Genomic DNA, 18,768 nt, shown 5'->3' with positions numbered 1-18,768 from the left:
CCAAATTGTCCATCTAGAAAACTGATTATATAAATTGTGGTTTATTCATAAAATTAAATACAATACACTATAGCCATGAAAATGAATAAACTATGACTACGTATATCAATATGGATGGGTCTCACAAACTAATATTGAGCAAAAAATTTAAGTTGCACAAAAACTATATAATATTGGAGAAGTTTGATATAGTGTATAAAATTTTTAAACATATATATTATATGTTGTTTAGGAAGTCATATTTTTTCAATAACAGAATAAAGAAAATAGGGAAATTATACTAAAACCAGGATAGCAGTGACCTTGGGAGGTGAAGTTTGGGTAATGAAAGAAGTGAACAGGGAGGGGCACGCTGCAGACTCAGATCATGTAGATAATGTTTTACTTCTTAAGCTGGGTTGCAGGTACATGGATACTTATTGTAAATATTAACTTTATAACTTTTGTATGTCTTAAACATGTCATAGGAATTATTAAAGGTAAAACAATTCAAAACAGCAATCAGAGAATGGAGAGGGGTGTTAATAGTAGTTAATGTGTGCTAAGTTCCTGATGTATTCAGGAGGAAAAAAGAAGTACAGAATAACTCTATATTGCTGTAGGAAAATTTGTAGTTGAATGAATATGTTGAAATTTTAAGGGAAAATACTGAAATAATATATAATGTATAGCTTCCAAGCCAGCAGAGGGACAAAAGAATATACAATGCAAATTTTAATCCAACATTAGATAGAAGAGAAGAAGAACAAAATTCAAAGATAAAGCATAGTAAAGCAAAAAGTCAAACCAAAGAGTAGAAATTAATCCAAATATTCGGTTGGCCAAAAAGTTCATTCGGGTTTTCCGTAACATCTTATGGGAAAACCCGAATGAACCTTTTGGCCAATCCATACCTAAATAAGAGTAAATATCTCACCTGTGAAAAGATAAAGAAAATCAAACTGGATTTTCAAAACAACATTCAACTCTATACTACTTAGAAAATGTAAATGCAACACAAAAAGAGCACAGGAAGTTAGAAAATAAAGAGATGCAAAAGATATACTATGCAAATACTAACCAAAAGAAAGCTGTTAACAGTTCCAATGCATATCACGAAATAGAGTTTGAGGAAAGATATATATATATTAGAGATAAAGAGGGGAACTATATGATATACAAGAAAAATACACAAAGAAGAAACACCAATTGTACAATTGTACACAACTAACAAAGCTTGAAATATGTAAAGCAAAAACTGGAGAAATTGATACAAGGAGAAACTGGTAAATCAACATTAACGTGGAAATTTTTAACACATCTATAATAATAACTACTGTGAAGCACATAAAATTTGCAAAATTGGTAAGGATATACAATATTTTGACAATGAAATTAACAACCTTGCTCTTTACACTCAACAAATAGAGCAAATGCAAGATCTTAAGTACACAAGGAACATTTATAAGAATTAACCATGTTCTAAAAAAGACACGTATTTCGAAAAGATGACAAACATTCTCTGCCCACAGTAAATCTTAGACATCAATCTTAATTTTTTTAATATTTGGAAAACAAAAAAATGTCCTTCTGAACAATCTGTTCAAGGGAAATCATAATGGCAATTGTCCAATAAGTGGAAGTAAATGACAAAAACAGTGTAACATATCAAAAACCATTAAGGTTTAGTAATGAGGCACCTAGCAGTAAATTTATGCATGTTTAATAACTTCTGGTTTCAGAAATGTCAGGCTAATATTCCCACTAAGAATAATTAAGCAATCTAAAACTTAATTATTAAACTCTAACAGAAGGAAAAAATAATAAGCTAAGAGCAGATATTAGTGACATAGAAAATATACATTCGATGGACAAGATCTAAAAGAAGTTAGATTCAAGGTGGTACAGCCAATTTGGAAGACAGTTTGGTGTTTTCTTACAAAACTAAACATACTCTTATCATATGACCCAGCAATCTGGTACTTACCCAAAAGAGTTGAAAACTTATGTTCACACAAGAACCTATGTTACACGTGGATGTTTATAGCAGCTTTATTCATAATTGCCAAAACTGGGAAGCAACATAGATGTCCTTTAGTACATGAAGTGTGATATATCTATACAATGGAATACTATTCAGTATTCAAAAGAAATGAGCTATCAAGCCATGAAAAGACATGGCTGAACGTTAAATGCATATTACTAAGTGAAAGAAGTCAATCTGAAAGGGCTACATACTGTATGATTCCAAGTATATGACATTCTGGAAAAGACAAAACTATGGAGACAGTAAAAATAAATAAATAAATAAGAACAAAAGGTTTATATCCAATGTAAAGAACTCTCAGAAATCAATAAGAAAAATACAAGTGAACCAGTAGAAAAAAAGAAGGGAGGGATATAAAAGGGAATAGCCAAATGGTGAATAAATAAACCTATGAAAAGGGGAAACAATTTAAAACCTCAGTGAGATACCATTATATATCCACCAGGTGTCAGCAAGGATGTGGAAAAAACAAGTACTCTCATCTATTGCTGGTAGGTGTGTGGAATGGTGGCATCACTTTGAAAAACAGTTTGACATTATAAAAAAAGTTAAACATACACATGTCAAACAGCAGTTCCATTCCTAGGAATATACACAACAAAACGAGTACACATGTATGGACTTCCCTGGTGGCGCAGTGGTTAAGAATCCACCTGCCAATTCAGGGGACACGGGTTTGATCCCTGGTCCAGGAAGATCCCACATGCCACGGAGCAACTAAGCCCGTGTGCCACGACTACTGAGCCTGCGCTCTAGAATCTGCAAGGCACAACTACTGGGCCCATGCACCGCAACTACTGAAGCCCATGCACCTAGAGCCCGTGCTCCACAACAAAAGAAGCCACCGCAATGAGAAGCCCATGCACCGCAATGAAGAGCAACCCCCACTTGCCGCAACTAGGGAAAGCCACGTGCAGCAACTTGGACCCAACACAGCCAAAAATAAATTAATTAGGGGCTTCCCTGGTGGCGCAGTGGTTGAGAATCTGCCTGCCAATGCAGGGGACACGGGTTCGAGCCCTGGTCTGGGAAGATCCCACATGCCGCGGAGCAACTGGGCCCGTGAGCCACAACTACTGAGCCTGAGCGTCTGGAGCCTCTGCTCCGCAACAAGAGAGGCCGCGATAGTGACAGGCCCGCGCACCGCGATGAAGAGTGGCCCCCACTCGCCGCAACTGGAGAAAGCCCTCACACAGAAACAAAGACCCAACACAGCCAAAAATAAACATAATAAATAAATAATAAATAAAAAATTTTTTAAAAAAATAATTAATTAATTAAAATAAATTAAAAAAAAAAACAAAATACATGTATATCAAGAGACATCTTTGAGAATGTCTATGGCAGCATTGTTTGTAACAGCCAAGAACCAGAAATAACCCAAATGTTCATCAAGAGCAGAATGGATGAATGAATTGGGATATAAGCACACAGTGGAATGTTATTCAGCAATGAAAATGAACTACAATGACACACAATAATATGAATTAATCTAAAGAAATATTGTTGATCGAAATAGACCAAATATAAAAATATATATGCTATTTGATTCCATTTATATAAATTCAAAAACAAGCAAAATTAATCTATGGTGTTAGAATTCAAAATAGTTGTTGCCTTTGAGAATAAGGAAGGATACTGATTGGGAGGGTGCTAGTAATGTTCTTTTATTTATTTATTTTTTTTGCACTATATGGTGCTACATGCGTACATTCCCTTTGGGAGAACTCATTAAGCCATACACTAATGATTTGTGTACTTTTGTAAATATGTTAGACTTCAATTTTTCAAAAGTTTTTTAAAAACTGACCTATAGCGTTGGAAGTCAGGACCATGGATACCTTTAGGATGGAGGAAGGGAAAATGATTGGAGTAGAAAGGGGCATAGGAGAGACGTCTCTGGAGTGTTGGCAAAGTTCTCTTTTCAACCACAAATGTTTATCTGAGATAATTCAAAGAACCATAAATTTGTTTTTTGCACTTCTGTGTGTTATAGTAAAAAATATTTTCAAAAACAAGAAAATAAGAAAAAATATTTGCACATCTATCAGAATGAGGATTTGAAATGTGTGCATATGCTAGGCAAGAGCCTACCATATTTACATTTCTTAGTACTTGCATTGCTTAAAAATAATATAAAACAGCATTTCATTGTTGTTGTTGTTCAATTCAGGGTGCAGTCAATTTCACTGGGGCAAGGCCAAGGACCCATTGCTGAAAGAATGATCAAAGATGCAATGAAATCAGGAAACTGGGTATTTTTGCAAAACTGCCATCTTGCTGTTTCTTGGATGTTGGCAATGGAGGAGCTAATTAAAACCTTCACAGATTCAAGTATGTGGAGCACATAGCATTTATATAATAATACCTTTTTCAAGTGGCCTTTCTTGTTGAATCCAATCCTTATAATATTTATTTATTGTTGGCATTGTTTTACCCATATTAAAAAGGAGAAATTTGAGATCTAGAGGGGTGTAGTTAAGTTACGCAACCCAGATTCAAATAAAGATGTTCAGACTCCAAGCTGAAGGTACGATCCCCTAGATCATTTCTGTTTCATGTTGCCTTCTATGGGAGGCCATTTGAATTCAAAATAAATTATATCTAGGCATGATGAAAAGAAATAAGAAATGGACTTAGGACAAAAAAAAGAAATTAAATCTTTCACTACAGAATGAGAGAAGTTCAGGAACAAAGTTCAAATTAGAACCAATTCTCAGGGTAGTGTTTTACCACTTTTTATCCTCTGTAACCCACATGACAATCAACCTTCACATGTGTCTCATAGTCACCCCCCCCCCACACACACACACACACTCATGGGGTGCCCAGCATGAGTCATGGTTGCCACCACTAACTATAATATCACCACCTTCTTTCCCACTCAAGAAAGTATAATGGACTGCAAAGAGAGAAGTGGAGTTAGAATCTACTCATTTTTATATAGTAGTGTAAAAACAGTTGAAACCTTAGGAACTGTATTATTGGTAATAAGCTGTGTGCGCCCCACTTTACCACTCTCCCTGGAAGCTATGAAGGAGAATACCCAGCCTGGGATATCCAGGGCCCTTTCTCTGGGGTCCTCCTTTTTGCCCTGACCACAGAGGGCTTTCTAGGAAGGTGAGAGATATGCACATGATCTTGCATGTGACTTTCCTCATTGCTACCTATTAAGGTGAAGAGATGTTCCTTTACAGGGCGGCCAGCCTGCACTGGTTACCAAGCCACAAACAGGGCTTAGCAGCCTTCCCCTAGATGGCCCCTCATTCCCTGGGTACCCCCTGCCCTGCCTTCTGCAGGCTGATTCCATCAAGGATAAACAGTCATTAGCATCTGCCATCCAGAATCTCCACTCTTTCCACTCTTTGCAATGCAAATAAGAGGTGGCTTGCTTCCTGCTGGGCCTGTGGCTTATTTCTATTTAAATAATTAAAGAAAAATGACAAGAAGTTCTTTACTACTGTTCCTAATCCTGATGATTAGGATTATGATTAGGAAAAAAATTGCTGGGAAGGCATCTAAAAAGCAGTTTGCTGCAGTGGTACTATGTGAGCCTTCCAAGTATGGACCTGTAGTTCAGCTTCACAATGACCCGGACAAGAGTGTTTGCCAGACCTTCAAGGAGGCTGGATGGACTATGGAAGCCAGCGAAGGTGTTGATGGATTTTAAGTGTTTAAGTGGATAGAAAAATCCTCTCCTGGCCCTCGTTACAACTGTTTATTAACTTTTAACCATTTGAGTTCTAATGTTTAACTTGAACCAGAAAAAAAATATATATATATATTCAGGTAATAAATTGAAAAGAGAAAGTGAATGAAAGAAAAAAGAGAGAGAGGAAGAAAAAAAACCTCTGGGCTTGAAATTCTAAGACCTGATTAGAGTTTCGCCCCCACGACTTCCTGACTGTACATATCACACCTCTTCTCTGGACCTCAGTTTCCCCCACAATAAAATGACTGCATAGCGTCATTGCTAGAAGTCCCACAACTAAGATGATTTCTAATTCCATTCCAGCCCTAAACTTCTATGATGTCTATGAAAGTTAAGATTCTTGATGCTTTTGCAATTATAAGAGAAAAGGTACTTTAAAAATATGCTTCTCTAAACCTGGCCTTTCTCACTCTTTGGTTCTTTTGGTTAATGAAATCATTAGCTCTAAGACTTTGATGATGTTTGACTTATGCCTAATAGTTTTTACCATACAAGCAACTTTAGTGCTGTTCTACAATTGTACTAGAATTAACTTTTAATTTTAGCTCTTTAATATAGCTCATGAATTTAGATTACCAAACCAAGAAGCATAAATTCAGCTTTAATCTGCAGTCATTCATTTAATAAATATTCAAGAACCTACCACGTACCATGCATTGTTCTATATGCTTAGGGTATGTTGGTGAACAAAATAACCATAGTCATCTGCCCTCATTGAGCTTACATGCTAGTGAGGGGAGAGAGACAATAACAAACTACATAACAAATAAGTAATTTATAAGGTATGATAGAATGTGGTCGGTGCTTTGGAAAAAATTAAAAGGAAAGTAAGGAGAATCAGAAAGGTTGGGATGGAATGGGGGTGAGGAGGAAGGGTGGATAGCAGTTTTACATGGCATGGTCTAAATAGACCTCTTTGAGAAGGTGGCGTTTGATCAACACTTGAAGAAAGTAAGGGAGTCTAAAGGAAGAGCATTCAGGTAGAAGGAACAGCTAGTGCCCGGGCCCTCCCTCAGAGGGAACAAGCCGAGAGTGTCGGAGAAACACCGTCACTTGGAGACCAATGTCAAGAAAGGCCTCCTTCGATGATGCTTGTGTCTTCCTGTGATGCGATCAATGATTTTCCCAGCTCTGCTTTGGTCTTTTGAACCTGGAATGGAGCTTGTTCTTTCTTAGGTCCACAGCTCAGAAAGGAAGCGTATATTGACTTAACTTCTTGATGCTGTATGTGAGGTCTCTCCGTTTCCCTGCTCCCTGAGCTCCCTTTGCAACATCTCTGCAGAATGGACAAGTTTCTTTTTTCTCCAGAGGGCTTTCTGGTCATTTTCATGCAATTTTCCTTAAATTGAATGGCTAAAAAAATAAAAAATAAATAAAAACTAAAACTAAAACCCCTTCTTGAGCGTAAATGTAGTAACTGTCCTCTCTTTCAATTGAAAATTTTCCCAATTTCAAAGGAAAGGTCCTTAGCATCTCTATCACATATTGAAAATTAATGTGAAATTAAACTGAATAATTGAGAAATTAATTGAGTAATTTCTTTACTCAAATTTGCCAGCGTCTAGACTGCCAAACTGACTTGTGTGAAGAGCTTCTGTTAAGAGTCCCCTCACCTCCATTTTAGATTTTACAACATAAAATACTTAAAATAGAAAACCTAGTCTTTAAACAAAACTTACAGCATATTTTTTTTTTTTGCTATCCTATAATAATTATTTCTTACAGAAAAGTGTTATGAAGAGGTATGCATTTTCCTTTTTTGTCGTTTTGTCTTTGTTTTAAACAGATATTGTTATCAAGGACACATTTCGACTTTTTTTAAGTTCCATGCCTAGTAATACATTTCCGGTTACAGTTCTTCAAAATTCTGTCAAGGTAACGTATGGTTGGCCTGTAACACGATTGGCCTCAGGGTGTTCGCCGAGTGGGTCCAGGAAGCCCAGGCTTGTGCCAGGTTGTGTCAGAGTCCAGGTGGCCCAGGTGGGGAAGTGGGAGTCGGTGTCCCTTCACCGGAGAGTGAGCAGGGAAACAATTTCCCAGGCCATTGCCCATCCTTACGTGCCATAGTGCTGCTGGTCATTCAACACCTCCACTCTTCCCCTCTATAAGAAAACGTCAAGGATGCAGAGGAATGAGTACAGAACCCCTCCCAGAGTTAAGAGAATGTTTCAGCATTTGGGAAACAGGAAGGCCCACAGGGAGTATGGTTGCTGGATTGCAAGGCTGGAAGTTTCCAATATATGGGAAGCCTCTGCATATGAATGATCACCCAGGAACCAGGGATGCCTCTTCCCTGTCTGCCCTGTGCCATCAAGGCAAAGTGTGGGGTGATGCCGTATGTTGAGATGACCAGAAAATCCAGTGCAGAAAGCCTGAGCATCCTTTCTGGTCCATGTTTAGAGAACTGGACACCAAATGGAAGTGTCTGAGGTTCTTGTGGAAGTGGTTCACACAATATAGGTCTGAGGACCCCTTATTCTCCAGAGACTGAGGCCAAGCAAGATACAGAGCAGGCGCAAACAGGGCAGGAATGCCTCCCAGGCATTGTTTATTTATGTCCCCTGACTGGCTTCAGCCTGTTTGTGTTACTCAGAAATAATGCGTATCTGTACAACCACCCTCTCTGCCGCGGGGGTCTCTACAGGTAACCAATGAGCCTCCAAAAGGTTTACGTGCAAATATCAGACGAGCATTTACCGAAATGACACCTTCATTTTTTGAAGAAAATATACTTGGAAGAAAATGGAGACAAATAATATTCGGCATTTGTTTCTTCCATGCAATTATTCAGGTACACTCAATTTGTATTTTAATAGAGACAAGAAGTGTATTAGGTTAAAAATAAATCAATAAAAAGAATTAAGTAAAAGCTTACAAATGGCATTGTGAAATGCTGACGGCCCTGTTTTGTCTGAACCCAAGTTGTTTTAACTCAGTCCCTGATCTCTGTACACCCCTTGCCTCTGTATCTCACAGCTTTGCCTCCCAGCTCTGCTCTGACCTAAGGAGCACCATCTCCTGGATGAATGCAGTAGGTCAAATTCAAGAACACAAAATTGATCTCCACAGCTGTGCTTCACTCGCAAAATCTGCTTCCCTTCCAGACTCTACTCCTGAAATCGGTGGCCCCATTCTCTCAATCACCTACACTCAGAGTGTCAGGATTATTTTTATTCTTCCTCCTTTACATATATATATCATGTCAGTCGGCAAGTCTTCATTCTTCTTACAATAATTTCACTCTCACCTGCTCCTGTTGGAGTGGGCTTAGACCCTTAACAGCTTCCTCCCTGTGATTAGAGCTCCAAGTCCCCCAAAAAGTGGCCTTCAGCTGGGCACTCCTTTCCCCCTTCTGTTCAGACCTCATTGCCCTGATCTGGTGCCCATCCTGTGGCCCTTGTACTGGAATTCTGACTCCAGCTCCATATCTCTGTATGGTGTCTTGATTAGACAGGCTGCCTAGTTTTCAAATGTGTGTGGTCTGCAGATGAAGAATTAGTAGAGAAGAAACAAAGATTAAAGATGCAAAATTTGGGATAAATAAGTAAACAAGGTCCTAGAGGAGATCGGAGAGGCTGGGATTGGGGCTCCCAGTGGGAGGCCTTTGTTCTACTAACAAAAGCAGCTGAGATGAGGGATGGTTTAAGATTTAGGGAAATTTTGAGAAGGAGAGGAGGAAACATGGTACAGTTGCCAAAATATAGACCAACCTAAGTGTCCCTCAACAGATGAATGGATAAAAAAGATGTGGTATATATATATATATATATATATATATATATATATATATATATATATATACACAATGGAATACTAATCAGCCATAAAAAAGAATGAAATTTTGCCATTTGCAGCAACATGGATGGACTTGGAGGGTATTATGCTAAGTGAATTAAGTCAGGCAGAGAAAGGAAAGACAAACATTATATGATATCACTTTATATGTGTAATCTAAAAAATACAACAGGAACTTCCCTGGTGGTCCAGTGGTAAAGAATCTGCCTTGCAATGCAGGGGATGCCAGTTCGATCCCTGGTCGGGGAACTAAGATCCCACATGCCACAGGGGCAACTAAGCCCATGCGCCACAACTATTGAGCTCACACACCTCAACTAGAGAGCTTGCGTGCCACAAACTACAGAGCCCATGCTCTCTGGACCCCACTCACCACAACTACAGAGCCTGCAGGCCCTGGAGCCTGAGCGCCACAACTAGAGAAAGAAAACCCACATGCCACAACTAGAGAGAAGCCTGCGTGCTGCAACTAAGGCCCGACGCAGCCAAACATAAATAAATAAATAAATAAATAATAAGTCTTAAAAAAATAGTTATAAAAAAAGTTATTTAAAAAAATACAACAGAGACTTCCCAGGTGGTTCAGTGGTTAAGGCTCCACGCTCCCAATGCAGGGGGCCGGGGTTCGATCCCTGGTCAGGGAATTAGATCCCACATGCATGCCACAAATAAGAATTTGCATGCCACAACTAAGGAGCCCACATGCCACAACTAAGGAGCCTGCCTGCTGCATCTAAGACCAAGCGCAACCAAATAAATAAATAAATAAAGATTTAATTACAAAAAATAAATAAATAATTAAAAAAATACAACAAACTAGCGAATATAACAAAAAAGAAGCAGACTCACAGATACAGAGAACAAAGTAGTGGTTACGGGGTGGGGAGGCTATCTGGGGTGGTGGAGGGGGAGGTACAAATTATTGGGTGTAAGACAGGCTCAAGGATGTATTGTACAACACAGGGCATATAGCCAATATTTTGTAACAACTGTAAATGGAGTGTAACCTTTAAAACTCGTATAAAAATTAAAAAATAAATTTAAGGGGACTTCCCTGGTGGCGCAGTGATTAAGAATCTGCCTGCCAATGCAGGGGACACGGGTTCAAGCCCTGGTCCAGGAAGATCCCACATGCTGCGGAGCAACTAAGCCCGTGCACCACAACTACTGAGCCTGTGGTCTAGAGCCCATGAGCCACAACTACTGAGCCCACGTGCCACACTTACTGAAGCCCGCACGCCTAGAGCCCGTGCTCTGCAACAAGAGAAGCCACCAAAATGAAAAGCCCGCACACCACAACGAAGAGTAGACCCCACTCACGGCAAGTAGAGAAAGCCCACACGCAGCAACGAAGACCCAACGCAGCCAAAAATAAATAAATAAATTTTAAAAATAATAATAATTTTAAAAAATTTTTAATAAAAATATAAATTTAAGAAAAGAGGAGGGAACGTGGGACCAATCCTCTGATACAATCAGTAGTTTAGAATTAAGAAATTAGGTGAGATAAGGAGATAACAAAGAAAGGGAAAGATTTCACTATGGGGAGTTATGAAACAAGAATTGAGATTCTGGGTATCAGTTTAAAAAAAAAAAAGGCCACTATAGAGAAGTCAGCATGTAACCAGCACATCACGCATGACTGAAAAGCCTGGGTGATAGACAGACTTCTTAGAAGAGTTGGGGGCAGCTCTCTCCACCAGATGGGTGATTAGTGTCAATATTTTTATGCCAAAAGACTCTAGGTGGGCTAGTTTTCCCTATTTGATGGAGAAATATTTTATTTTACCATGAAGAACAAATGTTCTTTTGACAAGTCTATCACATTTTCACATTTCTCGTAATATCAAATTTTCTTTTGGAAAATTGGCAAAAGGCCAGTGTTGGAGGAAGAGGTGCCTGCCCCGTTTGGTGACAGCCAAACTGAAAGCCTGGCTCAAGTTGAATGTCATGATTTTAACCGATTTTGCACAGTAAGGATGCTCAACTTCAACAGAAACCTTTTAGTTTTCAGTATTTTACACAATTAATTTTATCAAACTTTAAGACCATTTTCATTTTCTATTCTAGGAGAGAAAAAAGTTCGGCCCTCTTGGTTGGAATATCTGCTATGAATTTAACGACAGTGACAGGGAATGTGCTTTACTGAACCTCAACCTTTACTGTCAAGAAGGAAAGATTCCCTGGGATGCATTGATTTACATCACTGGTCAGTATGCCCACATGGTCTGACGTCCAGCTGTGCACCACACAGTTGTTGGTTTACACCCACCTGGCTTATACCAAAACGATGTCCTCCCAAGCCTTTGGTGATGGTGGTGATGACTGCTGATACTGCCTTTGAGAACATAAGACAATGATAAGAATATCATAAGAATATTTACACATAGGAAATGGGATGAATGTTTTCCCAAATAATAATGGCAAAAACTTAGATAGCTCTTGCTACATGCTAAGCATGTTTTAAGCATGTCCCATGAATTAGCAGATTTAATCCTTACAACAACCCTATAAGGTGAAGACTATCATATCCCTATTTTACACATGAGGAACCTGAAGGACGCAGTTTACAAGGGTGAAGCCAAGATTTAAAGGCAGGCAGTCCAGCCTCCAGAGTCTGTGCTCTTAAGTTCAAAAGAATGTAAACATGATTGACTAGTCGATACCTGTTGAGTTAGGTGCACTTATGAAAAAGGAAAAACTATTTCAGGAATTACAATTTTTAACAAATATGAATTGTGGCCAAATGAGATCTTACTGCCAAAATCAGATACAATTTAGACCATGTAGACCCAAATAATGAAGAACAGATTCCCACTGGGAGGTGAGGGAGGGAGAGAGCAGAATGGGAATGGATGGTTTTCATTGGTGAGAAAGGGAAATGGGGAACAGCAGAGAGGTATCAGCTGATCTAGAGCCTTGAACAGCATGTGACACCTTGGAACATGTTTGAGTGAAGGGCAGCAAAAGAGTATGGAAATGGATGAGGACCCATCCCCAGCGTGGACCAAGAGAAGTGGGTATGGAACCTGGGAAGCTACTTTGTACTCCTGCTCCCAGCCACTCCTGTGTGGCCAACATTGCTTAACATAACAGTGAGTTAGGCAGAATTCTTCTCTGGCACCCTCTATGTACCCTGAATTTTTTGCTTCCTAGCTTTTCTCTTCCTTCCTTCTCTCCTAGAACACTTGACCTTTCTGGTTACCTCAATTTCTACTGCTGTGGAAGTAACTGTGTTTTGAAAAGGATAGAAAGGAATGAGACAAAGATGTATCTGCTTTCATCACTACTATTCAATGTTGTGCTGAAGATTCTAGCTAGGGAAATCAGACAAGGAAAAGCAATCAAAGACATCCAGATTAACTGGAAAAAGTAAACCTATCTTTATTTGCAGATGACAAGATCTTGCATGCAGAAAATCCTAAGGAATTCACACACACGCACACACACACACACAAACTGGAAGTAACAAATGAATTCAGCAAGGTTGTAGGATACAAAGTCAATATACAAAAATCAACTGCATTTCTACACACTGGCAATGAACAATTAGAAAATACTTTTAATTCTATTCATGATAACATCAAAAAGAATAAACTACTTAAGAATAAATTTACCAAAAGAAGTGCAGATTTGTGCACTGAAACCTGCAAAGCACTGCCAAAGGAAATTAATCTAAATAAATGAAGAGACATGACATGCTCGTGGATTGAGAGACACAATATTGTGAAAGTGGCAATAATCCCCAGACCGATCTATAGATTTAGCACAATCCCTATCAAACTCTCAGCTGACACTGTTGCTGAAATTGGCAAGCTGATTACAACATTTGGATGGAAATGCAAAGGGCCCCAAAAAGCAAAAACAATCCTGAAAAAAAAGAATGAAGTCAGAAGAGTTACATTTCCCAATTTCAAAAGTTATACAAAGCTACAATAATTAAGAGAATGTGAGACAACAAGGACTTACTGTATAGTACAGGGAACTATATTCAATATCTTGTAATAAACTATACAGGAAAAGAATCGGAAAAAAATATATAGATATATAAACATATATGTGTGAATGAATCACTGCTCTACACCTAAAACTAACACAATATTGTAAATCAACTAAATTCAATTTTTTAAAAAAACCAATATGGTACTGGCATAAGGATAGACATATAATCAATGGAACAGAATTGAGAATCCAGAAATAAACCCTTATATTTATGGTCAATTTATTTTTTTTAAAAAAATGTATTTATGTATTTATTTTTGGCTGTGTTGGGTCTCTGTTGCTGCACGTGTGCTTTCTCTAGTTGTGGCGAGCGTGGCCTACTCTTTGTTGCGGTGCGCGGGCTTCTCATTGTGGTGGCTTCTCTTGTTGTGGAGCACGGGCTCTAGGCACGTGGGCTTTGGTAGTTGTGGCACATGGGCTCAGTAGTTGTGGCTCGCAGGCTCTAGAGTACAGGCTCAGTAGTTGTGGAGCACGGGCTTAGTTGCTCCGAAGCGTGTGGGATTTTCCCGGGCCAGGGCTCGAACCTGTGTCCCCTGCATTGGCAGGCGATTCTTAATCACTGCACCACCAGGGAAGCCCCTGGTCAATTTATTTTTAACAAAGGCACCAGGACAATTCAATGGGGGAAGGAGAATCTTTTCAATAAATGATGCTGGGACAATTGGATATCCATCTACGAAAGAATGAACTTGGATCCTTATCCTACACCACACAAAAAATTAATTCAAAATGAGTGATATATCTAAATGTAAGAGCTAAAACTATAAAACTCTTAGGAGAAAGCATATAAATAAATCTTCATGACTTTGGGTTAATAATGGCTTCTTAGATATGACACAAAAAGCACTAGCAATAAAAGAAAAATAATAAATTCAACTTCTTCAACATGTAAAGCTTTTACACTTCAGCAAACACCATCAAGAAAGTGAAAAAGGAAGCCACAGACTGAGAGAGAATATTTGCAATCATATATCTGATAAGGCACCTGTATACGAAGTATATAAAGAACTCCAACAACAGTAAGAAGATAAATAATCCAATTTTTAAACGGGCAAAAGATTTGAATGTACATTTCGCAAAAAAAAGACATACAAATGCCTAATAAGCACATGAAAGGATGCTCACTTAGTCATCAGGAAAATGAAAATTAAAGCCACAATGAGATACCACTTTACACCCATTAGGATGACTATAATAAAAAAAAAAAAAAGAGTAAGAAATGTTAGCAAGGATGTGGAGAAAGTGGAACCCTCATACATAGCTGGTGACAATGTAATATGTTGCTGCTGCTTTGGAAAATGTTTTAATAGGTTTACCATATGACCCAGAAATTCCATTCCACTCCTAGTTATATACCAGGGAAAATTAAAACTCATGTCCACACCAAAACTTGTACAGAAATGTTCATAACAGCATCATTCATAATCCCCAAAAGTGGAAACAACATGAATGTCTATCAACTGATGAATAATAAATGATAAAGTGAGGTCTATCCATACAATATTACAAATGTAATATTACTCCCCCATAAAAAAGAAATAAAGTACTGATACATGCTCCAACTTGGATAAACCTCAGAAACTTTATGCTAAGTAAAAGAAGCCAGACACAAAATATCACATGTTGTATATTCCATTTATGTGAAATTTCCAGAAAAAGCAAATATACAGACAGTAAGTAAGATAGTGATTGCATGGGGCCGGCGATAAGAAATAGACGGTGACTGCAAATGGGCACAAGATTTATTTGGGGGGTTGATAGAAATGTTCTAAAATTAGATCATGGTGATGGTTACACAACTTTGTAAATTTACTAAAAACTATTTAATTATACATGTAAATTTTAAGTGACATGATTTTCAAGGTGTAGCTCATCAAAAATGTTTAAAAAAAAAAAATAGGAGAAAAAAAGGCAATGCTTTATCCAGGCAATTATATTTACTTGTGGTGGGATTTTAGGCAGTCATTTATGGATTAATCCAGAAAATACAGGTTAGTACCACTATGCTAAATGCTGGAAATACAAAGATGATGTAGCCCCTGCCTACCAAAACCTCATGGGGTGGAGATAATAAATAAATTACAATATGGTATGACAATTACCAAAATAGAAGTGTATGGACAATGCTGTGGGAATTCAGAAGGAGCAAATAACGCTACCTGGAGGAATCTGGGAAAGCTCCACCAAGGAGGCAGTGGTTGAGTGGGGCACTGAATGGTGGGTTGGGCTCAGCAGGAGAGAAGAGGCAGGAGAGCACACTGGCAGAGAGAACAGTGATGGAAAAGCCCAGCAGTGTCGGGATGTGGCATGCCTGTAGACACTGAGTAGTTCACAAGTGCCAGAGCAGAGTATAAAGAGGAGATGTATATGGAGGAAAGCTTTATCTTCAACAAAACTAAAAACAGGTGATCTGCGGGCACATCTTGAAAGCCTGTGTGTGTTGTTAATAAATTTGGGCTCTACCTTATAAGCAATGGTTGGCAATTATAGTCTTTTAGGCTGGGAACAGGTGCAACAACTTATAAAGCTGTAACAAAAGCAAGACGAAGAATTGAACAAGGGGATACAGCAACACCAAGGGGGAGACTAGACAGGAGAGAATAAACAGAGAAAGATTAAGGAGGCTTTAAATATGGGAAGGTATTTGGGGTTGGAGGAGGGGGAACGGTCCTTAAAATTTTATAGAGTAAGCTACAGCGATGCCTAAGTCCAAGAGACAGCTCTGAGCTCAAAGTGGGCAAAGACAGAGCCAAACCTAAGGTCTATCCAGTTTGTGTCGGGCCATCCCTGAGCCAGCCCACAGGGATAAGAATGGAAGAGAAGGGGAAGACACCACATCAGGATTTGCAACAAGACCCTCAGGAACTGTGATGCCTGGGCCAGGACAGGTGGTGGACGTGAATGGTAGACGCCCCCTCCCAACATTTGTCTTCTAAACCCAGAAGACTCCTTCCTAAAAGTAAGCCTAAAAGTGAGTCATCTACCCTGAATCAAATTATTGGAGTTCCTGGTTTGCTCACTTTGATCCAAGAAAAACATAACACTATATCTGGACACAGAATCACAAAGTCTGATGATTTTTAAGGCAAATATTTCTGTGCTTCTTCTCAAAATATAAATATTTTTGTTTAAAAAAAAAATTTTTGGCCCTGCCGCACGGCATGTGGGATCTTAGTTTCCCAACCAGGGATCAGACGTGGGCCCCCTACGGTTGAAGCGTGGAGTCTTAACCACTGGATCGCCAGGAAAGTCCCCGAAAATTTTTTTAGAATAATGCACTTCAGGGCAACTCTTTCCTCTCACCACTGACTAATTATTGGAGTCTGAGTTTTCCCAGCCACCCTCCTTTCCCAGACACCATGATGCAATTGAAGAAACTTGACCTTTACATTCCCATCTAGCCCTCAGGATCCAAGTTAGTCTGAAGCTAGATGGACCCACCACAAAGATTTAACCCAACTTCGTGTTGCAAGATTTCCCAGAGAGTGACTGAAGAGTATTCTCAGGAAAGTACAGCAGCATCTCTTTCTTCCCTCTTAGAATTGCTAATACAGGGAGTCAGTTACTTGACCATCAGCTCTGGCACTTACTCCCCAACCCCTCACTCTAAGTGGCTGAGCCAGTAAGACTGACCAGAAGTGCCTCAACAGGAGAGGGAAGATAGGTACAAGCCAGGACGTTGCTATCCTGGAAGAAATAAATTACTGAGATTCCAAACACAAATAACTTACTCTCAACCAACCACCTCAGCTTGAAAAAGAATTTTTAAAAAAATCTTCTTGACATAATGAAAGAGATGGAGATGAGAATGGATGAACATTCAAAGGATTCAGAAGTTGACAATATCAGTATCATAAGTAAAATCCTTTTCAGAACACTACAGAGGTGAATAATGAATTATAGCAATGGGTCTGGAATTTTTCCAAGGAATCATATCATCCAGCAGTACAATCATTCCAATGCAGAATAGATATCTTTCCTACTTGTAACTTGGGGATGACGATGGAGCATAATTTCTCTGTTGAAAGAGATGGGATACCAATACATTGTAATTCCCCATAACATAATTTCTGTGAGGCAAGCTGTCTCTTTCACTTTGGATCTATCTTTCTTCCTTGGCTTAATATCAATGATTTATAAAGTATGTATAGGAGGAGAGAAGATGGCGGAAGAGTAAGACGCGGAGATCACCTTCCTTCCCACAGATACAGTAGAAATACATCTACACGTGGAACTGCTCCTACAGAACACCCACTGAACGCTGGCAGAAAACGTCAGACCTCCAAAAAGGCAAGAAACTCCCCCCGTACTTGGGTAGGGCAAAAGAAATAACAGAGACAAAAGAATAGGGATGGCACCTGCACCAGTGGGAGGGAGCTGTGAAGGAGGAAAGATTTCCATGCACTAGGAAGCCCCTTCGCGGGCAGAGACTGTGGGTGGCAGAGGGGGGAAGCTTCGGAGCCACGGAGGAGAGAGCAGCCACAGGGGTGCGGAGGGCAAAGCGGAGAGGTTCCCGCACGGAGGAGCGGTGCCGACCAGCACTCACCAGCCCGAGAGGCTTGTCTGCTCCCCCGCCGGGGCGGGCGGGGCTGGGAGCTGAGGCTCGGGCTTCGGTCGGATCGCAGGGAGAGGACTGGGGTTGGCGGCGTGAACACAGCCTGAAGGGGTTAGTGCACCACAGCTAGCCGGGAGGGAATCCGGGAAAAAGTCTGCAGCTGCCGAAGAGGCAAGAGACTTTTTCTTCCCTGTTTCCTGGTGCGCGAGGAGAGGGGATTCAGAGCGCCGCCTAAACGAACTTCAGAGACGGGCGCGAGCCGCAGCTAACAGCGCTGATCCCACAGCAACAGGGGCGCAGAGGGAAAAACGGAGAGATTCCCGCACAGAGGCTCGGCCCCGAGCAGCGCTCACCAGCCCGAGAGGCTTGTCTGCTCACCCACCGGGGCGGGCGGGGCTGGGAGCGGAGGCTCAGGCTTCGGTCGGATCGCAGGGAGAGGACTGGGGTTGGCGGCGTGAACACAGCCTGAAGGGGATGGCGCACCACAGCTGGCTGGGAGGGAGACCGGGAAAAAGTCTGCAGCTGCCGAAGAGGCAAGAGACTTTTTCTTGCTTCTTTGTTTCGCGGCGCGCAAGGAGAGGGGATTCAGAGCGCCGCCTAAACGAACTCCAGAGACTGGCGTGAGCCGCGGCTATCAGCGCGGACCCCAGAGACGGGCGTGAGACGCTGGGGCTGCTG

General features: G+C 40.1%; 1 protein-coding gene across 1 annotated transcript in view; it reads left to right on the top strand.

The window, feature by feature from the left end:
- DNAH6 (dynein axonemal heavy chain 6) overlaps positions 1 to 18,768 on the top strand; it is a 299,547-nt gene that overhangs the window by 249,185 nt on the left and 31,594 nt on the right. Inside the window, exons 65-68 of the mRNA XM_082357203.1 lie at positions 4,200 to 4,360; positions 7,525 to 7,613; positions 8,383 to 8,529; positions 11,604 to 11,742. Coding sequence (XP_082213329.1) covers positions 4,200 to 4,360; positions 7,525 to 7,613; positions 8,383 to 8,529; positions 11,604 to 11,742 — 536 coding nt within the window. The remainder of the gene's footprint in view (positions 1 to 4,199; positions 4,361 to 7,524; positions 7,614 to 8,382; positions 8,530 to 11,603; positions 11,743 to 18,768) is intronic.

The sequence above is a fragment of the Balaenoptera borealis genome, assembly GCF_965194805.1.
Source record: "Balaenoptera borealis genome assembly, chromosome: 15".
NCBI lineage: Eukaryota > Metazoa > Chordata > Mammalia > Artiodactyla > Balaenopteridae > Balaenoptera > Balaenoptera borealis.
The sequence above is the reverse complement of the archived record's forward strand: the minus strand, read 5'-3'. Positions and strand labels throughout refer to the sequence as shown.